At 41.2% G+C, this 26,855-nt stretch overlaps 1 protein-coding gene across 5 annotated transcripts in view; it reads right to left on the bottom strand.

The window, feature by feature from the left end:
• LOC123750348 (FERM domain-containing protein 8 Bili) overlaps positions 1 to 26,855 on the bottom strand; it is a 77,696-nt gene that overhangs the window by 1,177 nt on the left and 49,664 nt on the right. For 2 of the 5 annotated variants that reach the window (XM_069333834.1, XM_045732473.2), the window contains exons 7-14: positions 26,567 to 26,728; positions 26,046 to 26,234; positions 25,104 to 25,233; positions 24,805 to 24,963; positions 23,942 to 24,056; positions 8,252 to 8,353; positions 6,699 to 6,749; positions 1 to 3,450 (exon numbers count right to left, since the gene is read on the bottom strand). The exon at positions 1 to 3,450 is cut by the window's left edge and continues 1,176 nt beyond it. In XM_069333834.1, the coding sequence (XP_069189935.1) occupies positions 3,407 to 3,450; positions 6,699 to 6,749; positions 8,252 to 8,353; positions 23,942 to 24,056; positions 24,805 to 24,963; positions 25,104 to 25,233; positions 26,046 to 26,234; positions 26,567 to 26,728 (952 nt within the window). In that variant the 3' untranslated portion in view covers positions 1 to 3,406. Of the gene's footprint in view, positions 3,451 to 5,944; positions 6,750 to 8,251; positions 8,354 to 23,941; positions 24,057 to 24,804; positions 24,964 to 25,103; positions 25,234 to 26,045; positions 26,235 to 26,566; positions 26,729 to 26,855 lie in introns of those variants that run through there. The other 3 variants (XR_011230014.1, XM_069333830.1, XM_069333821.1) reach the window with 3 other exon arrangements.

The raw sequence follows: 26,855 nt of genomic DNA, 5'->3' as shown, positions 1-26,855 counted from the left end.
AGTTTTTATGTATGTATTGAGTTGTATTGCAAAACTTCCGTTCATTTGACCACTTTCAACGTTGCGTTCCCATCATGTTTAAGAGATGAGTGTTGCACTATGCCCTTGTAGCCCGCAGCATCAATACCGAATCTTCCCGCTCAAAGTCAAAATATAATACAAAAGACAAGGTGCATTTATATATTAAAAAGCTATCACTGGATCGTAATCCGTAAAACCGGCCAACAGTTAAGGTATATACATACTATGCACACCTAAAACCTAACTTTTAATAATGTTAGTGTTGTCTAATTTTTGCAAGAATTTCTTCAAGAATTACTCAAAGAGTTAATTATGATACGGATAAAAGAAAAAACAAAATTCACGTTGTTTATAAACAATTCTAAAAGCTATGATTGTCTAGTCAAACTGTATTCCGGATTTATTTTAGATAAAAATTAATTTGTAAGTGGGTAGAATAATGCTGGTTGGTCTGCTAAGTTGATCTGGAGGCCTGTAACCTGCTCGATCATAAGAGCAGGTTCACACTGTGGTGACTTGTACCACTGTGGAGACTTGTACCACTGTGGAGACTTGCACCACTGTGGAGACTTGCACCACTGTGGAGACTTGCACCACTGTGGAGACTTGCACCACTGTGGTGACTTGCACGAGGCTACGCCATAACCCAACACCACACAGTCGCGATGGAATGTAACACCTCCGAGCTCTTCTGGTAGACTTGTTTAACATTCATGTTGCATAGTGCTCACCAATACACATTGACTAAATTTGTACCAACGCTACCGATGAAAGTGCAAGAAGTGTCAGAAAAGATCAAATACAGAAGAGCAAGATAGGCTACGCTTCAATCACGAGAGTATAGATTGCCAGATTCACGAAAGCAGATACGCAAGCACTTACGAACGTGTACATCTTTCCTCAATTTTTCACGGCTTTGGTTACATTTATTAAACAGTTTACAAGCATGAAAACATCCCATTCAACTGTTGTTATTGTTATAAACAGCCTCCTGGTGCTTCGGAGTTCATTAACTGTTTAATAAATGGAAACAAAGCCGCCAAAGATCGAGAAAAGATGTACAGGTTCGTAAGTGCTTTCGTGAATCTGGCCCCTGCTTTATATTGCCGCCATGGTTCAGATTCAGCCGTTTATAAAATTGTTTACGTTTCTCTCACAGAGAAGCTTTGTTAAATACCATATTTATTCACAGTTAATGACTGGGAAGAATCGGGGTTTAAGTACACTTTCTTAATGACGTAGAAAAATTATTGTACAGATGCTCGCCCATACATATATACCTTTCGTCCTTTCATGTCATATATTCATATGATCCCATTTAATGAGCACTGCATACCCATTCATTAACTTACTAATGTACAGTCAACATTATTAACCAACGGAGTTTCACAATAGATGTTATAAAAGAGTATATTAAGGATACCACGTATTCTGTTAGTAAAACATTACACGGTAATGAGACAAGTACACAGGGATAACTGCTGGCTCGCTGGCGGAATGATCAACTTGATATTTCCAAACTGTTTTGTTATGAGCTTACGACGCAATGCATATGCCATTGGTGTTTTGGAACGCCAGCTTCTATCTCTACTATATGCTGTTCCATCCACGTAGAACCACGGTACAGCAAGTAACAATGAAAATACTACAAGGTGGTCAAACTCGAACCCAATTTGTTGCGTCGAAGTTACAGAATGGGGAAATTGGTCCTATTTACTAAATGCTCATTGACATTGGAGGAACACGCTGGTTATGCATATATATATATATATATATATATATATATATATATATATATATATATATATATATATATAAACAAAAGACGGCTGAGAATGAAGAGTTGCGGGGTTGCAGCAGAGTACACACAAATAGTTTTAACATACAAATTGCGTTGTAATTGTTAAACTGCACTAGTAACACATGAACAGCATCACTCATCACGTCCTGGGCAAATGTACTGAACATTAATAATTAAACGATCCCTTTTAATTAACGCATAAATTATTAGTTTACGAAACACTGTAGTTAGATAAGCAGTGAATGAAAATGTCGGTTAAATGGAAGCAAAATCGATGCAATTACTGTCAATGTAAACGTTTTGATGAGAAAGAGACCAATAAAATGTAAATCAAAGATTGTCAATATCATAGTATCATACCGTATCATATCATAGCCTCAAGTATCATATCATAGCCTCAAGTATCATATCATAGCCTCAAGAGGCTCAGTACAAGAATTATTGGTGAGGCTCTCTGTGTAAACATGATCTATACATATGATAAATGGCTCCGCCTAGATAACTGAGGGAAGAAAGGCAAGGTGATGCCCAAGGCATGTTTAAGTACAATCATTATTTGGCTCTTGTGCTTCACTCTGAATTTATTTGATCTCTAGGGTGACTTTTGTTTTATCTTTTGGGTAAATAATAAGTTTTTGTTTGTTATTCCCCACAGTTAAAATTTTTCCTTGAAATTTACAAACTTTTAGATTTGTAATGTATTCCTCAATCTTTTAAAATGTTTAGATTTTTATTTGGTCACTTTACTAAAGAAACAGCTTAACTTTTTCATCAATACAAAAGATTACAAAAATTAGCAACTTTCAAATCCTTCATATTTTTTAAACCTGGAATTATTAACGAAATATTAAGCATTATTAACCACGTCAATACAGTTCCGAGAGAAAAATAGCACACAGGAGGCCAATGGCCCGTTTGCTTGCCTGAAACTTTGCCGGTTTGTAAATTTTTGTACTTAACTGCGTTGTTGATGTCCAGTTTTGCATGGTAGGAAAACCAGCATGGAGATCTCTCCTACATCCTGTCACTGCTATCTGTTGATGCTGTCAAGACATCAATGACACCATTGCAGCCTAGCAACTAAGGCCATTGAGCATATGGAGACCGGTGTCTAATCTTTCTGACTTTTTGATAGGCTGTGGATTTCACCTTTGAGAGACGTCACGATCTGGGTGCTTGGAAAATTCTTAACTTCCCATTGTCAATAGAACGCAATGGAGATAAAGTTTCTTTGATCGTATCTCAAAAGATGGGGTCAAAATCGACGATACACTCACAATGAGCACACGTTGGTCACCAACAATATATTGCCCGAAATTTGTTTTTTGTAAACAAACCTGGCTGTAAAAAAAAAACAATAATGAGTGCCGGTGTAAACATTGGAGTTTGTGATGGTCAGGATCGAAGTAGAGGCGTGGACTCCGGCGCGGAGATGATCCAGGAGGCGGTGGAGTGTGAGGTGGAGATCCAGGAGGCGGTGGAGTGTGAGGTGTGGAACCATGAGGCGGTGGAGTGTGAGGTGTGGAGCCCGGGGGTGGTGATGGCCGTGCGGGTGTCTTGTCACACGTAGTTGATGGCTTCCCCTCATCTGCTGAACTGCCACGAGCCCATCGTGCCTACGCAGCGACCTGTCGGCCGCACGGGGAGAAGAGGAGGAGGAGATTAGTGTGTCATGGGTCATCTTAATGGGTATCAGATGACCATCTTAGTGGAACATGGGTGACCACCTCAAGCGTCACTGTAGTGGGTGACTACTTTAGTGATGGGTGTCAACTCTAGTGGGTGATGGATTACGCTTTTGGGTGATAGACAACCGTGATAGTGAGGGGATGGGTGACCATGCACTTCAGTGGGTGATGGGTGACCATGTACTTCAGTGGGTGATGGGTGACCATGCACTTCAGTGGGTGATGGGTGACCATGTACTTCAGTGGGTGATGGGTGACCATGTACTTCAGTGGGTGATGGGTGACCATGTATTTCAGTGGGTGATGGGTGACCATGTACTTCAGTGGGTGATGGGTGACCATGTACTTCAGTGGGTGATGGGTGACCATATACTTCAGTGGGTGATGGGTGACCATTTACTTCAGTGGGTGATGGGTGACCATGCACATCAGTCGGTGATGGGTGACCATGTACTTCAGTGGGTGATGGGTGAATGAAGGATCATTATGTTAGTGGGTGACCACCTCAGTGAATGACGGGTGGCCACTTAAGTGGGAGATGGGTGATAAGTGCCTATTTTAGTGGGTGACCTCTTCAGTGGGTGCAGAAATGATGGGTGGCTGTAGGTGTTGGTGGGTGGGTGTGGGTGGTGGGTGGGTGGGTATGGGCGTAGGTGTGGCTGGTGGGGTGTGGTGTGTATACAAGTTATACTGGGTGTATAAGGTATAATACAGAGGTGCCAAACTCCCTTCCAATGGGATGCCAGATTTCAGAAGTTCACATAATGCTGAACGGGTTAGCGGAAGACCTCGCAAGAGTGCAACACACGCAACACTCTCAAGGAGCAAGAGTGCAACACACGCAACACTCTCAAGGAGCAAGAGTGCAACACACGCAACACTCTCAAGGAGCAAGAGTGCAACACACGCAACACTCTCAAGGAGCAAGAGTGCAACACACACAACACCCTCAAGGAGCAAGAGTGCAACACACGCAACACCCTCAAGGAGCAAGAGTGCAACACACGCAACACTCTCAAGGAGCAAGAGTGCAACACACACAACACTCTCAAGGAGCAAGAGTGCAACACACACAACACTCTCAAGGAGCAAGAGTGCAACACACACAACACCCTCAAGGAGCAAGAGTGCAACACACGCAACACCCTCAAGGAGCAAGAGTGCAACACACGCAACACTCTCAAGGAGCAAGAGTGCAACACACGCAACACTCTCAAGGAGCAAGAGTGCAACACACCCAACACTCTCAAGGAGCAAGAGTGCAACACACACAACACTCTCAAGGAGCAAGAGTGCAACACACCCAACACTCTCAAGGAGCAAGAGTGCAACACACACAACACTCTCAAGGAGCAAGAGTGCAACACACACAACACCCTCAAGGAGCAAGAGTGCAACACACCCAACACTCTCAAGGAGCAAGAGTGCAACACACACAACACCCTCAAGGAGCAAGAGTGCAACACACACAACACTCTCAAGGAGCAAGAGTGCAACACACACACAGCACCCTCAAGGAGCAAGAGTGCAACACACACACAACACCCTCAAGGAGCAAGAGTGCAACACACACAGCATCCTCAAGGAGCAAGAGTGCAACACACACACAGCATCCTCAAGGAGCAAGAGTGCAACACACCCAACACCCTCAAGGAGCAAGAGTGCAACACACACAGCATCCTCAAGGAGCAAGAGTGCAACACACACACAACACCCTCAAGGAGCAAGAGTGCAACACACACAACACCCTCAAGGAACACTTGTGCAACTCACACACAACAGAACCACCACTAATTAAAACAGTATTACCTTATAGCCTGGTATTGCTTGCTGACAGCCTCTCTCTCTCTCTCTTGGTCTGTCACAATACATCAAAGTTTGAAGGAAAAAAACTGCGCTACAGTAGTAAAATTTAGGCGTTCACAAGTTGAGAACGAAGCCGAGATTTGTTAATGTTCTTTACCGAAGAGTTCACAGACACATTTCCAAACACAAGCATAATCTTAGTGGTACAATGTGCCAAGATCAACACTCCAACTCTGCCCTCAAAACAATCATATTGGAACTATTATTTCCAGCGGAACAAACTCCAGTACCGGGACTTCCATGTATGACTAACCATCCAGTGAGATGGGAATATTAAATGAACTTATAGCTAGTTTTTGATCTACACTGTGTAATATTTTTTATAGAATAACGTAGCAGCACATTGCTGTGTATACCTAAGGCTGTTTATATAAAAGAATAAGTACTGGGACTCCATTAACGCTGATAGAGAATGTCCTGAAAATTTGAGAAATCTTTCTCGAGGTATTTAAAGACGATAAATGTTTAGTGAAACTCATTCCTTCAGTTAGAAATCTTGCTACAATACTCTTCTGTTTAGGTATCAGTATTAGGTAAACTATATCGTGCAGGGATTATAAATGGGAAGTGTAATAGATTACTCTCCAAGTTGCTTTTAAGAAAGGTTGGAGTTTTATTTAAAATCAGTCCTCGATGGCGTAGTGGTAACACACTCGCATCGCGAGCGTTTCAGTTTGGGTTAGAGTCCTGGCCAGGGAGGATTGACTGGGTGCCAATCCTTAACTGTTATCACCTGTTCACCCAGCAGTAATTGGGAACCTGGTTGTTAACCGAATGGCGAGTCGTGTTCTAGGAAAAACCATGAGCTATGGGAAAGCTCTTAGCCTGCTAACAGGAGTCGGAAGTCTTCTGTTCCTGTACTCTCCTATGTAAACAAAGAATATATGAACACAGTCATAAAACACTTACCAATTTATTGAGAACTTGTATCTGTGTGTTCAATTAATTTAAGAGTTCTGTGATATCCACCAGGAAAACAAGGTTTCTGCTCTACACAAATCTGTATCTTACCGCGCTGTTTATTAATCTGCTGCCCGACTTACATAGCGACCATCAGTGTGACACAGCAGTCTGTGAGGGGTTCTCATTTTATCTCAGCAGTTGAAGAATTTGTTGTAAAGACTTGGTGCTCTCTTAAGGTCGTATTTATGGTGACATCCGTGACATTATCCATTTCTCTTACTACTCCACTAGCAATAATACAATTGGAATGGCAAAATTCATGTATGATGTTCACAGCTAGAAGTTTTTCCTTTAACTAAGCAGCCACACCAGCTTTTCCAACCATCAAGGTGCGATGATCCATCTTTGGCCAGACTTACTTTTCTTTTCGCCAGACTCAATTTCGCCAGACTCAGCTCTCTCCAGCGTTCCTACCAAAATCAAATACATCACCATTTATTGGAATCATTTCCACACATTATTATGTCACGTATAGAGTGCAGGTTGTCCTTTAAACAGTTATATCTGTGCTTTCATCAATTTCAACGTAGAAAGAACGTACACAAAATCAATTTCAATAAAGAACTTTCTGTTTGTGTTGAGTGTTAAAACTTGTCCGGTAATCTACTTAAGACCCTCTAAATAACTAATAACATACACAAGCATCCTAAACTACGGGACCTACAAGCACCATACAAGCAGCTTACAAGCTACGACCTACAAAGACCCCGTGAATGGATAAACACAACAATTTGTCACTATACACACACACAGCACTTTAGAGTTAAACTGTGCTTGTGTCGTCTTCCAGGTGTGGTTGATGACGCGGGCTGCGTAAAGGAGGGTGACGGGCACGGTGAGGGTATGGGCGTAGAGGGCACGGTGAGAGTATGGGTGTAGAGGGCACGCTGAGAGTATGGGCGTAGAGGGCACGGTGAGAGTATGGGCGTAGAGTAGGGAAGTTTATGACTAGAGACGTCCATGGCCACCTGGGCAGTTGGTCCACCTAATCCCAGGCGGAGCGGGGCAAACCGTCTCAGCGCTGTGAGTGGTGCCCCTCTCGGACGTCTCTAGTCATAGTGTGGGTACGAAAGTATGTTTAAAGTGCGTAGATTTATATCCTGTCTGTGTGTGTACAGATGTAGGGGCCGTAATGTAAAATGCCCGGACGAGATGCAAAACATGTTGGATGTAATGTAAAATACTCGGATGGGATGCAAAATGCGCGGCTGTTTGCCATCGTCCAGAGGATGGAAACCATAGTTTAAGATTCAAAGAATGTTTTTTTTAAGGATGTACTAAAGATGTAATGAGTAATGATGTAACCATATTTTTTTGTGAGGTGAGCCTATTTGACTGTCCCTTCCACACCTTAATACATTATTCTATCTATCTATTTATCTTACACTCCTACACACACTCATCTCCTTCCTATCTTTAGTAGTAAAAAAAAGTAAATTTCTTTAACTTCATATTCGATTGCTCACCTCACAAAAAATATATACTTACATCACTATTCATTACATCCTCAGCACATCAAAAAAAAAAATTATTTGAATCTTAAACTATGGTTCTCACTCTCTGAACGATGGCGAACAGCTGAGCGTTTTACATCACATCCCCTACATCTGTACACACGCGGAGAAGGATATAAATCTACTCACTCAAAACACACACTTTCAACACACTTTCGTACCCACACTAAGACTAGAGACGTCCGAGAGGGGCACCACTCACGGCGCTGAGACGGTTTGCCCCGCACCACCTGAGATTAGGTGGACCACCTGCCCAGGTGGCCGCGGACGTCTCTAGTCATAAACTTCCCTACTTGGGCGTAGAGGGCATGATCAGAGTATGGACGCAAAGAGTACAGTGAGAGCATGGACATAGAGGGTATAGAGAGACTATGGGTGCAGAGGGCGTCCCAACATACCATCCTCGGTGAAGGTAGCGAGGGAGAGCCTATGCAGCTTATTGCACAGCACCGACTCCGGCACCTCCTTCCGCGACACCGTCGACAGCGGCACCAACACATCTGTGGACAGACAACACCAGTCAACACCCGCCCACTCACGCCCTCATGCTACTGGTCTCCATGTAAGAAACATTGGTGCAGACAGGGCGGGAAGGAGTGAGAAATATATCTGCAGGCAGGGCGGGAGTGAGTGAGAAACATTGGTGCAGGCAGGACGGGAGGAAGTGAGAAACATTGATACAGGCAGGGTGGGAGTGAGAAATATTGGTGCAGGAAGGGCAGGAGTGAGAAACATTGGTGCAGGCAGGGTGGGAGGCAGTGAGAAACAGTGGTGCAAGAAGGCAGGAGGGAGTGAGAAACATTGGTGCAGGCAGGGTGGGAGGCAGTGAGAAACAGTGGTGCAAGAAGGCAGGAGGGAGTGAGAAACATTGGTGCAGACAGGGTGGGAGGGAGTGAGAAACATTGGTCCAGGGATGGGGGGTGGTGCCGGTGAGAAACACTGATGTAGGGTATATCGGAAATGTCGGAAATTTAACTCCTGAGCGTGATTTTTGAGCCGAATTCTGACTCTTTGCACCTATTTCCGGTTTCAAATTACGACTTTTTATACCGAAAATATGCTAATTACTGAAAACTGCGATGGGTCACATTTTGCCCAAACCCCCCTGCAGTTTTCAAAATATCTGAAATGTCGGAAATTTGACTCCTGAGCGTGATTTTTAAGCCGAATTCTGACTCTCTGCATCTATTTTTATTTTCAAATTACGACTTTTTATACCGAAAATATGCCAATTGCTGAAAACAGCGATGGGTCATATCTTGCCCAAACCCCCCTGCAGTTTTCAAAACATCTGAAATGTCGAAAATTTGACTCCTGAGCGGGATTTTTGAGCCGAATTCTGATTCTCTGCACCTATTTTCAGTTTCAAATTACGAGTTGTTATACCGAAAATATGCCAATTACTGAAAACTGCGATGGGTCAAAATCTACGCAAACCCCCCCTGCAGTTTTCAAAATATCTGAAATGTCGGAAATTTGACTCCTGAGCGGGATTTTTGAGCCGAATTCTGACTCTCTGCACCTATTTTCAGTTTCAAATTACGACTCGTTATACATAAAATATGCCAATTACTATAAACGGCGATGGGTTATATTTTGCCAAACCCCCCCTGCAGTTTTCAAGATATCTTAAATGTCGGAAATTTGACTCCTGAGCGTAATTTCTGAGCCGAATTCTGACTCTCTGCACCTATTTTCAGATTCATATTACGAGTTTTTATACCGAAAATATGCCAATTACTGAAAACGGCGATGGGTCACATTTTGCCCAAACCCCTCTGCAGGTTTCAAAATATCTGAAATGTCGGAAATTTGACTTCTGAGCGTGATTTTTGAGTTGAATTCTGACTCTGTGCACCTATTTTCATTTTCAAATTACGACTTTTTATACCGAAAATATGCCAATTGCTGAAAACAGCGATGGGTCATATCTTGCCCAAACCCCCCTGCAGTTTTCAAAATATCTGAAATGTCGGAAATTTGACTCCTGAGCGGGATTTTTGAGCCGAATTCTGACTTTCTGCACCTATTTTCAGTTTCAAATTACGACTCGTTATACCGAAAATATGCCAATTACTAAAAACAGCGATGGGTCATATCTTGCCCAAACCCCCCTGCAGTTTTCAAAATATCTGAAATGTCGGAAATTTGACTCCTGAGCGAGATTTTTGAGTCGAATTCTGACTCTCTGCACCATTTTTCAGTTTCAAATTACGAGTTTTTATACCGAAAATATGCCAATTACTGAAAACGGCGATGGGTCACATTTTGCCCAAACCCCTCTGCAGGTTTCAAAATATCTGAAATGTCGGAAATTTGACTCCTGAGCGTAATTTCTGAGCCGAATTCTGATTCTCTGCACCTATTTTCATTTTCAAATTACGACTTTTTATACCGAAAATATGCCAATTGCTAAAAACAGCGATAGGTCATATCTTGCCCAAACCACCCTGCAGTTTTCAAATCATCTGAAATGTCGAAAATTTGACTCCTGAGCGGGATTTTTGAGCCGAATTCTGACTTTCTGCACCTATTTTCAGTTTCAAATTACGAGTTCTTATACCGAAAATATGCCAATTACTGAAAACTGTGATGGGTCACATTTTGCCCAAACCCCCCCTGCAGTTTTCAAAATAACTGAAATGTCGGAAATTTGACTGCTGAGCGGGATTTTTGAGCCGAATTCTGACTCTGCACCTATTTTCATTTTCAAATTACGACTTTTTATACCGAAAATATGCCAATTGCTAAAACAGCGATAGGTCATATCTTGCCCAAACCACCCTGCAGTTTTCAAAACATCTGAAATGTCGAAAATTTGTCTAGTGAGCGGGATTTTTGAGCCGAATTCTCATTCTCTGCACCTATTTTCACTTTCAAATTACGACTCGTTATACAGAAAATATGCCAATTACTATAAACAACGATGGGTTATATTTTGACCAAACCCCCCTGCAGTTTTCAAAATATCTTAAATATCGGAAATTTGACTCCTGAGCGTAATTTCTGAGCCGAATTCTGACTCTCTGCACCTATTTTCAGATTCAAATTACGAGTTCTTATACCGAAAATATGCCAATTACTGAAAACTGCGACGGGTCACATTTTGCTAAAACCCCCCTGCAGGTTTCAAAATATCTGAAATGTCGGAAATTTGACTTCTGAGCGTGATTTTTGAGTTGAATTCTGACTCTCTGCACCTATTTTCATTTTCAAATTATGAGTTCTTATACCGAAAATATGCCAATTACTGAAAACTGCGATTGGTCAAAATTTGCCCAAACCCGCCCCTTAAGTTTTCAAAAGATCTGAAATGTCGAAAATTTGACTCCTGAGCGTAATTTCTGAGCCGAATTCTGATTCTCTGCACCTATTTTCAGTATCAAATTGCGAGTTCTTATACCGAAAATATGCCAATTACTGAAAACTGCAATGGGTCACATTTTGCCCAAACCCTCCTGCAGTTTTCAACATATCCGAAATGTCGGAAATTTGACTCCTGAGCGTGATTTTTGAGCCGAATTCTGACTATCTGCACCTATTTTCATTTTCAAATTACGAGTTCTTATACCGAAAATATGCCAATTACTGAAAACTACGATGGGTCAAAATTTGCCCAAACCCCCCCCTGCAGTTTTCAAAATATCTGAAATGTCGGAAATTTGACTGCTGAGCGTAATTTCTGAGCCGAGATCTGACTCTCTACACCTATTTTCAGTTTCAAATTACGAGTTCTTATATCGAAAATATCCCAATTACTGAAAACTGCGATGGGTCACATTTTGCCCAAACCCCCCTGCAGTTTTCAAAATATCTGAAATGCCGGAAATTCTACTCCTAAGAGTGATTTTTGAGTCGAATTCTGACTCTCTGCACCTATTTTCAGTTTCAAATTACGACTCGTTATACCGAAAATACGCCAATTACTGAAAACGGAGATGGGTCATATTTTGCCAAAACCCCCCTGCAGTTTTCAATATATCTGAAATGTCGGAAATTTGACTCCTGATCGTAATTTCTGAGCCGAATTCTGATTGTCTGCACCTATTTTCAGTTTCAAATTGCGAGTTCTTATACCGAAAATATGCCAATTACTGAAAACTGGGATGGGTCACATTTTGCCCAAACTCCCCTGCAGTTTTCAAAATATCTGAATTGTCGGAAATTTGACTCCTGAGCGTGATTTTTGAGCCGAATTCTGACTATCTGCACCTATTTTCAGTTTCAAATTACGACTCGTTGTACCGAAAATATGCCAATTACTAAAAACGGCGATGGGTCATATCTTGCCCAAACCCCCCTGCAGTTTTCAAAATAACTGAAATGTCGGAAATTTGACTGCTGAGCGGGATATTTGAGCCGAATTCTGACTCTGCTCCTATTTTCATTTTCAAATTACTACTTTTTATACCGAAAATATGCCAATTGCTGAAAACAGCGATGGGTCATTTCTTGCCCAAACCTCCCTGCAGTTTTCAAAACATCTGAAATGTCGAAAATTTGAATCCTGAGCGGGATTTTTGAGCCGAATTCTGACTCTCTGCACCTATTTTCAGTTTCAAATTACAACTCGTTATACATAAAATATGCCAATTACTATAAAAGGCGATGGGTTATATTTTGCCCAAACCCCCCTGCAGTTTTCAAAATATCTTAAATGTCGGACATTTGACTCCTGAGCGTAATTTCTGAGCCGAATTCTGACTCTCTGCACCTATTTTCAGATTCAAATTACGAGTTCTTATACCGAAAATATGTCAATTACTGAAAACTGCGACGGGTCACATTTTGCTAAAACACCCCTGCAGTTTTCAAAATATACGAAATGTCGGAAATTTGACTCCTGAGCGTAATTTTTGAGTCAAATTCTAACTCTCTGCACCTATTTTCAGTTTCAAATTACGACTCGTAATACCGAAAATATGCCAATTACTAAAAACAACGATGGGTCATATCTTGCCCAAACCCCCCTGCAGTTTTCAAAATATCTGAAATGTCGGAAATTTGACTCCTCAGTGAGATTTTTGAGTCGAATTCTGACTCTCTGCACCAATTTTCAGTTTCAAATTACGAGTTCTTATACCGAAAATATGCCAATTACTGAAAAAGGCGATGGGTCACATTTTGCCCAAACCCCCCTGCAGGTTTCAAAATATCTGAAATGTCGGACATTTGACTTCTGAGCGTGATTTTTGAGTTGAATTCTGACTCTCTGCACCTATTTTCATTTTCAAATTACGAGTTCTTATACCGAAAATATGTTAATTACTGAAAACTGCGATTGGTCAAAATTTGCCCAAACCCGCCCCTTAAGTTTTCAAAATATCTAAAATATCAGAAATTTGACTCCTGAGCGGGATTCTTGAGCCGAATTCTGACTCTCTGCACCTACTTTCAGTTTCAAATTGCGACTTTTTATACCGAAAATATGTTAATTACTGAAAACTGCAGTGGGTCATATTTTGCCCAAAGCCCCCTGCAGTTTTCAAAATATCTGAAATGTCGGAAATTTGACTCCTGAGCGTGAATTTAGAGCCGAATTCTGACTCTCTGAACCTATTTTCATTTTCAAATTACGACTTTTTATACCGAAGATATGCCAATTACTGAAAACGGCGATGGGCTATATCTTGCCCAAACCCCTCTGCAGTTTTTAAAATATCTGAAATGTCGGAATTTTAACTCCTAAGCGTAATTTTTGAGCCGAATTCTGACTCTCTGCACCTATTTTTAGTTTCAAATTACGATTCGTTATACAGAAAAAATGCCAATTACGATAAACAGCGATGGGTCATATTTTGCCCAAACCCCCCTGCAGTTTTCAAAATATCTGAAATGTCGGAAATTTGACTCCTGAGCGTAATTTCTGAGCCGAATTCTGACTCTCTGCACCTGTTTTCAGTTTCAAATTACGACTCGTTATACAGAAAATATGCCAATTACTATAAACAGCGATGGGTCATATTTTGCCCAAACCCCCCTGCAGTTTTCAAAATATCTGAAATGTCGGAAATTTGACTCGTGAGCGTAATTTCTGAGACGAATTCTGACTCTCTGCACCTATTTTCAGTTTCAAATTACGACTCGTTATACAGAAAATATGCCAATTACTATAAACGGCGATGGGTCATATTTTGCCCAAACCCCCCTGCAGTTTTTAAAATATCTGAAATGTCGGAATTTTGACTCCTGAGCGTGATTTTTGAGCCGAATTAAGACTCTCTGCACCTATTTTCATTTTCAAATTACGAGTTGTTATACCGAAAATATGCCAATTACTGAAAACTGCGATGGGTCAAAATCTACGCAAACCCCCCCTGCAGTTTTCAAAATATCTGAAATGTCGGAAATTTGACTCCTGAGCGTGATTTTTAAGCCGAATTCTGAATCTCTGCAATAATTTTCATTTTCAAATTACGAGTTCTTATACCAAAAATATGCCAATTACTGAAAACTACGATGGGTCAAAATTTGCCCAAACCCCCCCTGCAGGTTTCAAAATATCTGAAATGTCGGAAATTTGACTCCTGAGCGGGATTTTTGAACCGAATTCTGACTCTGCACCTATTTTCATTTTCAAGTAACGACTTTTTATACTGAAAATATGCCAATTGCTGAAAACAGCGATGGGTCATATCTTGTCCAAACCCCCCTGCAGTTTTCAAAACATCTGAAATGTCGAAAATTTGTCTACTGAGCGGGATTTTTGAGCCGAATTCTCATTCTCTGCACCTATTTTCAGTTTCAAATTACGACTCGTTATACAGAAAATATGCCAATTACTATAAACGGCGATGGGTTACATTTTGCCCAAACCCCCCTGCAGTTTTCAAAGTATCTTAAATGTCGGAAATTTGACTCCTGAGCGTAATTTCTGAGCCGAATTCTGACTCTCTGCACCTATTTTCAGATTCAAATTACGAGTTCTTATACCGAAAATATCCCAATTACTGAAAACTGCGATGGGTCACATTTTGCCCAAACCCCCCTGCAGTTTTCAAAATATCTGAAATGTTGGAAATTTGACTCCTGAGCGTGAATTTAGAGCCGAATTCTGACTCTGCACCTATGTTCAGACTCAAATTACGACTTTTTATACCGAAAATATGTTAATTACTGAAAACTGCAGTGGGTCATATTTTGCCCAAACCCCCCTGCAGTTTTCAAAATATCTGAAATGTCGGAAATTTGACTCCTGAGCGTGAATTTAGAGCCGAATTCTGACTCTCTGAACCTATTTTCATTTTCAAATTACGACTTTTTATACCGAAGATATGCCAATTACTGAAAACTGCGATGGGTCACATTTTGCCCAAACCCCCCTGCAGTTTTCAAAATATCTGAAATGTCGGAAGTTTGACTCCTGAGCGTGATTTTTGAGCCGAATTCTGACTCTCTGCACCCATTTTCATTTTCAAATTACGACTTTTAATACCTAAAATATACCAATTACTGAAAACGGCGATGGGCTATATCTTGCCCAAACCCCTCTGCAGTTTTTAAAATATCTGAATTGTCGGAATTTTGACTCCTAAGTGTGATTTTTGAGCCGAATTCTGACTGTCTGCACCTGTTTTCAGTTTCAAATTACGACTCGTTATACAGAAAATGTGCCAATTACTATAAACGGCGATGGGTCATATTTTGCCCAAACCCCCCTGCAGTTTTCAAAATATCTGAAATGTCGGAAATTTGACTCGTGAGCGTAATTTCTGAGTCGAATTCTGACTCTCTGCACCTATTTTCAGTTTCAAATTACGACTCGTTATACAGAAAATATGCCAATTACTATAAACGGCGATGGGTCATATTTTGCCCAAACCCCCCTGCAGTTTTCAAAATATCTGAAATGTCGGAATTTTGACTCATGAGCGTGATTTTTGAGCCGAATTCAGACTCTCTGCACCTATTTTCAGTTTCAAATTACGACTCGTTATACAGAAAAAATGCCAATTACTATAAACACGATGGGTCATATTTTGCCCAAACCCCCTGCAGTATTCAAAATATCTGAAATGTCGAAAATTTGACTCCTTAGCGTAATTTCTGAGCCGAATTCTGATTCTCTGCACCTATTTTCAGTATCAAATTGCGAGTTCTTATACCGAAAATATGCCAATTACTGACAACTGCAATGGGTCACATTTTGACCAAACCCCCCTGCAGTTTTCAAAATATCTGAAATGTCGGAAATTTGACTCCTGAGCGTGATTTTTAAGCCGAATTCTGAATCTCTGCACCAATTTTCATTTTCAAATTACGAGTTCTTATACCGAAAATATGCCAATTGCTGAAAACAGCGATGGGTCATATCTTGTCCAAACCCCCCTGCAGTTTGCAAAACATCTGAAATGTTGAAAATTTGTCTACTGAGCGGGATTTTTGAGCCGAATTCTCATTCTCTGCACCTATTTTCAGTTTCAAATTACGACTCGTTATACAGAAAATATGCCAATTACTATAAACACGATGGATTATATTTTGCCCAAACCCCCCTGCAGTTTTCAAAATATCTAAAATGTTGGAAATTTGACTCCTGAGCGTGATTTCTGAGCCGAATTCTGATTGTCTGCACCTATTTTCAGTTTCAAATTGCGAGTTCTTATACCGAAAATATGCCAATTACTGAGAACTGGGATGGGTCACATTTTGCCCAAACCCCCCTGCAGTTTTCAAAATATCTGAAATGTCGGAATTTTGACTCCTGAGCGTGATTTTTGAGCCGAATTCTGACTCTCTGCACCTATTTTCAGTTTCAAATTACGACTCGTTATACAGAAAATATGCCAATTACTATAAACGGCCATGAGTCATATTTTGCCCAAACCCCCCTGCAATTTTCGAAATATCTGAAATGTCAGAAATTTGACTCCTGAGCGGGATTTTTGAGCCGAATTCTGACTCTCTGCACCAATTTTCTGATTTAAATTACGAGTTCATATACCGAAAATATGCCAATTACTGAAAACTGCAATGGGTCACATTTTGCCCGAACCCCCCTGCAGTTTTCAAAATATCTGAAATGCCGGAAATTTGACTAATGAACGTAATTTCTGAGCCGAATTCTGATTCTCTGCACATATTTTCAGTATCAAATTGCGAGTTCTTATACCGAAAATATGCCAATTACTGAAAACTGCGATGGGTCACATTTTGTCCAAACCGCCCCTGCAATTTTTAAAATATCTGAAATGTCGGAAATGTGACTCCTGAGAGTGATTTTTGAGGCGAATTCTGACTCTCTGCACCTATTTTCAGTTTCAAATAACCAGTTCTTATACCGAAAATATGCCAATTACTGAAAACTGCGATGGGTCACATTTTGCCAAAACCCCCCCTGCAATTTTCAAAATATCTGAAATGTCGGAAATTTGACTCCTAACCGTGATTTTTGAGCCGAATTCTGACTCTCTGCACCTATTTTCAGTTTCAAATTGCGAGTTCCTACACCGAAAATATGCCAATTACTGAAAAATGCGTTGGGTCACATTTTGACCAAAACCCCTTGCAGTTTTCAAAATATCTGAAATGTCGGAAATTTGACTCCTGAGGGTGATTTTTGAGCCGAATTTTGACTCTGCACCTATTTTCAGTTTCAAATTGCGAGTTCTTATACTGAAAATATGCCAATTACTGAAAACTGCGATGGGTCACATTTTGCCCAAACCCCCCTGCAATTTTCAAAATATCTGAAATGTCAGAAATGTGACTCCTGAGCGTGATTTTTGAGCCGAATTCTGACTCTCTGCACCTATTTTCAGTTTAAAATGAAAAGTTCTTATACCGAAAATATGCCAATTACTGAAAACTGCGATGGGTCAAAATTTGACCCAAACCCCCCCTGCAGTTTTCAAAATATCTGAAATGTCGGAAATTTGACTCTTGAGCGGGATTTTTCAGCCGGATTCTGACTTTCTGCACCTATTTTCAGTTTCAAATTACGACTCGTTATACAGAAAATATGCCAATTACTATAAACGGCGGTGGGTCGTTATACAGAAAATATGCCAATTACTATAAACGGCGGTGGGTCATATTTTGCCCAAACCCCCCCTGTAGTTTTCAAATTATCTGAAATATCGGAAACTTGACTCCTGAGCGTAATTTCAGAGCCGAATTCTGATTCTCTGCACCTATTTTCAGTTTCAAATTGCGAGTTCTTATAAAGAAAATATGCCAATTACTGAAAACTGCGATGGGTCAAAATTTGACCCAAACCCCCCCTGCAGTTTTCAAAATATCTGAAATGTCGGAAATTTGACTCTTGAGCGGGATTTTTCAGCCGGATCCTGACTTTCTGCACCTATTTTCAGATTCAAATTACGACTCGTTATACAGAAAATATGCCAATTACTAAAATCGGTGATGGGTCATATCTGCCCCAAACCCCCCTGCAGTTTTCAAAATATCTGAAATGTTGGAAATTTGACTCCTGAGCGTGATTTTTGAGCCGAATATTACTCTCTGCACCTATTTTCATTTTCAAATTACGAGTTTTTATACCGAAAATATGTTAATTACTGATAATTGCAGTGGGTCGCATTTTGCCCAAATCTCCCAGCAGTTTTCAAAATATCTGAAATGTCGGAAATTTGACACCTTAGCGGGATTTTTGAGCCGAATTCTGACTCTCTGCAGCCATTTTCATTTTCAAATTATGACTTTTAATACCGAAAGTATACCAATTACTGAAAACGGCGATGGGCCATATCTTGCCCAAACCCCCCTGCAGTTTTCAAAATATCTGAAATGTCGGAATTTTGACTCCTGAGCGTGATTTTTGAGCCGAATTCTGACTCTCTGCACCTATTTTCAGTTTCAAATTACGACTCGTAATACCGAAAATATGCCAATTACTGAAAACTGCGATGGGTCAAAATCTTTCCCACCCCCCCCCCACCCTGCAGTTTTCAAAATATCTGATATGTCGGAAATTTGACTCCTGAGCGGGATTTTTGAGCCGAATTCTGACTCTCTGCACCTATTTTCAGAGTCAAATTACGAGTTCTTATACCGAAAATATGCCAATTACTGAAAACTGCGATGGGTCACATTTTGCCCAAACCCCCCTGCAGTTTTCAATATATCTTAAATGTCGGAAATTTGACTCCTGAGCGTGATTTTTGAGCTGAATTCTGACTCCCTGCACCTATTTTCAATTTCAAATTACGACTCGGTATACCGAAAATATGTTAATTACTAAAAACTGCATTGGGTCATATTTTGCCCAAACCCCCCCCCCCCCCTGCAGTTTTCAAAATATCTGAAATGTTGTAAATTTGACTCCTGAGCGGGATTTTTGAGCCGAATTCTGACTCTCTGCACCTATTTTCATTTTCAATTTACGAGTTTTTATAACGAAAATATGCCAATTAGTAAAAACGGCGGTGGGTCATATTTTGCCAAAACCCCCCTGCAGTTTTCAAAATATATGAAATGTCGGAAATTTGACTCCTAAGCGTGATTTTTGAGCCGAATTCTGACTCTCTGCACCTATTTTCAGTTTCAAATTACGATTCGTTATACCGAAAATATGCCAATTACTATAAGCGGCGATGAGTCATATTTTGCCCAAACCCCCTGCAGTTTACAAAATATCTGAAATATCGGAATTTTGACTCCTAAGCGTGATTTTTCAGCAGAATTCTGATTGTCTGCACCTATTTTCAGTTTTAAATTACGACTCGTTATATCGAAAATATGCCAATTACTAAAAATGGCGATTGGTCATATCTTGCCCAAACCCCCCTGTAGTTTTTAAAATATCTGAAATTGTGGAAATTTGACTCCTGAGCGGGATTTTTGAGCCGAATTCTGACTCTCTGCACCTACTTTCAGTTTCAAATTACGACTTTTTATACCTAAAATATGTTAATTACTGAAAACTGCATTGGGTCATATTTTGCCCAAACCTCCCTGCAGTTTTCAAAATATCTGAAATGTCGGAAATTTGACTCCTCAGCGTAATTTTAGAGCCGAATTTTGACTCTCTGAACCTATTTCCATTTTCAAATTACGAGTTCTTATACCGAAAATATGCCAATTACTAAAAACTGCGATGGGTCACATTTTGCCCAAACCCCCCTGCAGTTTTCAAAATATCTGAAATGTCGGAAATTTTACTCCTGAGCGGGATTTTTGAGCCGAATTCTGACTTTCTGCACCTATTTTCAGTTTCAAATTACGACTCGTTATACCGAAAATATGCCAATTACTAAAATCGGTGATGGGTCATATCTGCTCCAAACCCCCCTGCAGTTTTCAAAATATCTGAAATGTCGGAAATTTGACTCCTGAGCGTAATTTCTGAGCCGAATTCTGACTCTCTGCACCTATTTTCAGTTTCAAATTGCGAGTTCTTATACAGAAAATATGCCAATTACTGAAAACGGCGATGGGTCACATTTTGCCCAAACCCCCCTGCAGTTATCAAAATATCTGAAATGTCGGAAATTTGACTCCTGAGCGTAATTTTTGAGCCGACTTCAGACTCTCTGCACCTATTTTCATTTTCAAATTACGACTTTTTATATCGAAAATATGCCAATTGCTGAAAACAGAGATGGGTCATATTTTGCGCAAACCCCCCTGCAGTTTTCAAAATATCTGAAATGTCGGAAATTTGACTCCTGAGCGTAATTTCTAAGCCGAATTCTGATTCTCTGCGCCTATTTTCAGTATTAAATTGCGAATTCTAATACCGAAAATATGCCAATTACTGAAAACTGCGATGGGTCACATTTTGCCCAAACCCCCCTGCAGTTTTCAAAATATCTGAAATGTCGGAAATTTGACTCCTGAGCGTGATTTTTGAGCCGAATTGTGACTCTCTGCACCTATTTTCATTTTCAAATTACGACTTTTAATAGCGAAAATATGCCAATTGTTGAAAACAGAGATGGGTCATATCTTGCCCAAACCCCCCTGCAGTTTTCAACATATCTGAAATGTCGGAAATTTGACTCCTGAGCGGGATTTTTTAGCCGAATTCTGACTCTGCGCCTATTTTCAGTTTCAAATTAAGAGTTTTTATACCGAAAATATGCCAATTACTGAAAACTGCGATGGGTCAAAATCTGCCCCCCCCCCCTGCAGTTTTCAAAATATCTGAAATGTCGGAAATTTGACTCCTGAGCGTGATTTTTGAGCCGAATTCTGACTCTCTGCACCTATTTTCATTTTCAAATTACGACTTTTTATACGGAAAATATGCCAATTGTTGAAAACAGCGATGGGTCATATCTTGCCCAAACCCCCCTGCAGTTTTCAAAATATCTGAAATGTCGGAAATTTGACTCCTGAGCGTAATTTCTGAGCCGAATTCTGACTCTCTGCACCTATTTTCATTTTCAAATTACGACTTTTTATACGGAAAATATGCCAATTGTTGAAAACAACGATGGGTCATATCTTGCCCAAACCCCCCTGCAGTTTTCAAAATATCTGAAATGTCGGAAATTTAACTCCTGAGCGTGATTTTTGAGCCGAATTCTGATTTTCTGCACCTATTTTCATTTTCAAATTACGAGTTCTTATACCGAAAATATGCCAATTACTAAAAACGGCGATGGGTCATATCTTGCCCAAACCCCCCTGCAGTTTTCAAAATATTCTAAATGTCGGAAATTTTACTCCTGGTCGTGATTTTTTAGCCGAATTCTGACTCTCTGCACCTATTTTCATTTTCAAATTACTACTTTTTATACCGAAAATATTTTAATTACTGAAAACGGCGATGGGTCATATTTTGCACAAACCTCCCTGCAGTTTTCTGAATATTCGAAATGTCGGAAATTTGACTCCTGTGCGTGATTTTTTAGCCGAATTCTGACTCTCTGCACCTATTTACATTTTCAAATTACTACTTTTTATACCGAAAATATGTTAATTACTGAAAACGGCGATGGGTCATATTTTGCCCAAACCCCACTGCAGTTTCAAAATATCTGAAATATCGGAAATTTGACTCCTGAGCGTGATTTTTGAGCAGAATTCTGACTCTCTGCACCTATTTTCAGTTTCAAATTACGACTCGTTATACCCAAAATATACCAATTACTGAAAACGGCGATAGGCCATATTTTGCACATATCCCCCTGCAGTTTTCAAAATATCTGAAATGTCAGAAATTTGACTCCTGATCGTGATTTTTGAGCCGAATTCTGAATCTCTGCACCTATTTTCATTTTGAAATTACAACTTCATATTCCAAAAAATGTCAATTGCTGAAAACTGCGATGGGTCACATTTTGCTTAAACCTCCCTGCAGTTTTCAAAATATCTGAAATATCGGAAATTTGACTCCCTGAGCTGCATTTTTGAGCCGAATTTTGACTCTCTGCACCTATTTTCAGTTTCAAATTACGACTCCTTATACCAAAAATATGCTAATTACTGAAAACGGCGACGGGTCATATTTTGCTCAAACCCTCCCCCCCCCCTGCACTTTTCAAAATATCTTAAATGTCCGAAATTTGACTTCTGAGCGTGATTTTTGAGCCGAATTCTGACTCTATGCACCTATTTCCAGTTTCAAATTACGACTTTTTACCCCGAAAATATGCTAATTACTGAAAACGGCGATGGGTCATATTTTACCTAAACCCCCCTGCAGTTTTCAAAATATCTGAAATTTCGGAAATATAACTCCTGATCGTGATTTTTTAGCCGAATTCTGACTGCACCTATTTTCAGTTTCAAATAACAACTTTTTATACAGAAAATATGCTAATTACTTTAAACGGCGACGGTAATATTTTGCCCAAACCCCTCTGCAGTTTTCTACATATCTGAAATGTCGGAAATTTGACTCCTGACCGTGATTTTTTAGTCAAAAATATGACTCTCTGCACCTATTTTCAGTTTCAAATTGCTACTTTTTATACCGAAAATATGTTAATTACTGAAAACGGCAACGTTTCATATTTTGCCCAAACGCCCCCCCCCCTGCAGTTTTCAAAATGTCTGAAACGCCGGAAATTTGACTCCTGACCGTGATTTTTGAGCTGAATTCTGACTCTCTGCACCTATTTTCAGTTTCAAATTACGACTTTTTATACCTTTCAATTACTGAAAACGAGAGAGAGAGAGAGAGAGAGAGAGAGAGAGAGAGAGAGAGAGAGAGAGAGAGAGAGAGAGAGAGAGAGAGAGAGAGAGAGAGAGAGAGAGAGAGAGAGAGAGACAGAGAGAGAGAGACAGAGAGAGAGAGAGACAGAGAGAGAGAGAGAGAGAGAGAGACAGAGAGAGAGAGACAGAGAGAGAGAGAGACAGAGAGAGAGAGAGACAGAGAGAGAGAGAGACAGAGAGAGAGAGAGACAGAGAGAGAGAGACAGAGAGAGAGAGAGACAGAGAGAGAGAGACAGAGAGAGAGAGACAGAGAGAGAGAGACAGAGAGAGAGAGACAGAGAGAGAGAGACAGAGAGAGAGAGACAGAGAGAGAGAGAGAGAGAGAGAGAGAGAGAGAGAGAGAGAGAGAGAGAGAGAGAGAGAGAGAGAGAGAGAGAGAGAGAGAGAGAGAGAGAGAGAGAGAGAGAGAGAGAGACAGAGAGAGAGAGACAGAGAGAGAGAGACAGAAAGAGAGAGACAGAGAGAGAGAGACAGAGAGAGAGAGACAGAGAGAGAGAGACAGAAAGAGAGAGACAGAGAGAGAGAGACAGAGAGAGAGAGACAGAGAGAGAGAGACAGAAAGAGACAGAGAGAGAGACAGAGAGAGAGACAGAGAGAGAGACAGACAGAGAGAGACAGAGACAGAGACAGAGAGAGACAGAGACAGAGACAGAGAGAGACAGAGAGAGACAGAGAGAGAGACAGACAGAGAGAGACAGAGACAGAGACAGAGACAGAGACAGAGAGAGACAGAGAGAGACAGAGAGAGAGACAGAGAGAGAGACAGACAGAGAGAGACAGAGAGAGAGAGAGACAGAGAGAGACAGAGAGAGAGAGAGACAGAGAGAGAGACAGACAGAGAGAGAGAGAGACTGAAAGAGACAGAGAGACTGAGACAGAGAGAGACAGAGACAGAGAGAGACAGAGAGAGAGACAGAGACAGAGACAGAGAGAGACAGAGAGAGAGAGATACACACACTGACCATCAATCTCGGTGCCATGGTCGAGCATGTGGCCCTCCAGGTCGTCCGGGTACTGGGCCGCCCGCCGCTTGAGCTCCTCCACGAAGGTGCTGATGAGCGCGTCCATCATGATGGCCTGCGGGCACCACCATAATATTACCCACCACGTCCCTCACAACAATAACTCCGTACATATATAGAGAGCAGTCGCAGCCCCTGGTGACCGCAGCCGCTAATAACCTGCATCAATAATAATAGTTATACCTGGAGTTAAAATTAGTTGATGTGTTATGTCCTGTAAATAGCGTTGTTAATAGTGCCAGCCTCTATTCTCACAGTAACCTTGCCTAATCTCACATTACTTTCACCGTAAAAACATTTTCAAACATTTAAATATATATATTTCCGTCAAAATGACTTGACAGTCGTTTGTTTTGTACACAAACATGATATAACTGCCTCGTAGAGTGAGACACAAATGTTGCTTTAGTCTGTAATTGTGTAACGTCTAGGCGGAGTGTATACTGGTTTGGTTCCTATCAATGAATGCTAAGTGTGCGTGGGTTGGTGGAGGGGGGATAGGGGACTCATAATGGGGGGGGAGAGTGATAGTGGGAGGGGTGGGGGGTACTGAGAGCCTTGCATGAGGGAAATATGTGCAATGTATGTATTGTGCAGATATTTTTACAGGTCCTGTTAAAGCTGATGTCTTTTCCCATCCTCTTTCCTGTATGAAAGCCTATTATTGCAATTTATTTGTTTTTTTCCTACTTTCATTTCCATTCTACAGTGTGTGGTTGAGTTTGTCTGTAATCATAACACGGGTAAAGTGCTACATGTTATCGTTAAACATCAGCTTCACGTAACATATTCCCAACCCCCACCTGTTTGGAGAAGATTTGTAGGAGCTTAGAGTATCTTCTGCCATTCTCGACGACGGCGAACTGCAGGAAGAGGCAGGGAAGACATGTGGCGCTCCGTTCGTTGCTTGGTCTGGCGAAGTCCCACGATAGTTCGTCGTACCTCAAGCTCAGCAACACAGTCTGCCATAATAACAGCAGGTAAACAAGTACGAATGCTCATATATACAACTGAAAGCTAAATAATATTGCAACTGAAAGCTAAATAATATTGCAATGTGTAAAAGGCAGCATGCAGGAGGAGATGGTATACTGAGACCTACCGACTTGTTGGGGTCTATGACGGTGACGCCGGTGGCGTTGATGGTGACGAGGACCGCGATGTCCGGACGAGGAAGCCACGAACTCACCCCTCGCGTCGGCTGCTCGATCTGGCCATGGAAGAACGCACTCCTGCACACAAACACACCCGCCACAAATATGGATTTAATACATTCTTGCATTTATGTACTTATTTTAACACACTCTAAACATGAGAATGAGCAACAACGTGGATGGAAACAAATATCCCAACCCACACATAGGACATGAAAGCAATGAAAGACTGGACCGAAAGACTTGTCTTATAAACCCCTTAATGTTAGCTTAGGTTATACCGGAGTCTTATAAACCCCTTAATTGCTGCGAGTAACCATAAATAACATTTTAATTTGTCTTAAAGACGTGCCGGAAGTGCAGCGAGTAATTAGTTATGCAAAATGCGGTTAATTTAATAATCGCATTTTGAGATTTTAATATAATATTAAATATCCTGGAAAATGGAGCCTTATGAAGGTAAGCCAAAACTCTTCCTCCCCACCTGATTCTACTGACCCGGCTCTACCTGTCAAATAATGTTGGGTTTACAGCTTCAGGTTTACCTGAGGGGAACTAACCCCCTAGTGGTCTCGACGAGGGCAGGAAGCCGGCGGTTTATCGAATGTCCCCCCCATTTGCCTTTATGATCTTTTCCATGTAGATTTTAAAACTCAATAGTTTTTTGGCATTTACGGCTTCAGCGGGTAGGCAGTTCCATGGGTTTATAACCCTGTGGGTGAAAAAGCTTCCCCTGTTCTATTTCTAGCCCAAGACACAAACCCCTCCCTCCTTGCTCCCCCCCCCCCATCAAGGAGGGGCGCAATACCCCCTCCTTGCCCCCCCCCCCCCCGCAGCAAGGAGGGGAAGCAAGACCCCTCACCGCCTTGCTCCTGTGACTCAGGACGTACCCGTAGTAAGGGAGAGACCAGGAGAACTCCAGGTATTTTCTGACCAGCTTGCGGGCCGTCACGTTGCTGGGGATGGACCGAAACTGCTCGATGATGCGGATCTCCGGCGTCGACTTACTGCTAAAACTGACCAGGTCGCTGAACTTGAGCCGACATGCGTGTTCAGGGAGGTAATCCAACAGTCGACGTCTGCAGGCGACGGGAAAAGTATCAGGTAGAGTTACATATGAATCAAAGTAAACATTTGCATTAGAAGAAATTACGCGAATATGTAGGAAGATTTATTTGTAAAATCAAACTATAAGGGAACTGGCAATAACTGTCAGAATACTGAGTGTGGTGTCTTCAGCATCTTAATATATTCTTGCTGATATGTAAATCTCTCCTTCGAGGTTTATAAAGGCGAAAAATAAGACTTTAAAGAAAATGATAAATTTCAAAAAAGATACAAGAGAGAAAGGTGAGGACAAACGCTTACGAAATCCAAAGCATCATTTCCTTAACACCATAGTGGTTCTCACCTGAAGAAGGAGGGTGTGTGGGTGGTGTGGTCGTAGGGCCCGAGTTCGAGTCTGCTCTGGATGCCCGCCAACATCTCGTAGTCAGAGAGCTCACAAGGGTAGCGCGCCGAGCGCATGTTCCACTGCGCCTCCTCGTACAGCAACTCCAGGATCTTTGCATCTCTGGTGGATCAAGAGAAACAACTGCTGGTGGTTGTGGTGGGCTTAGTGCACGTTTCGAGGATTAGTTGTAATAGTAGGAGTGAACATAAGAACAAGGTTACTGCCGCGGGGCCTACGCGGCCCATGC

Source organism: Procambarus clarkii, chromosome 4, assembly GCF_040958095.1.
Source record: "Procambarus clarkii isolate CNS0578487 chromosome 4, FALCON_Pclarkii_2.0, whole genome shotgun sequence".
NCBI classification, from domain to species: domain Eukaryota; kingdom Metazoa; phylum Arthropoda; class Malacostraca; order Decapoda; family Cambaridae; genus Procambarus; species Procambarus clarkii.
Note: the sequence above shows the minus strand (reverse complement) of the source record. Positions and strands in the feature narration are given on the sequence as shown.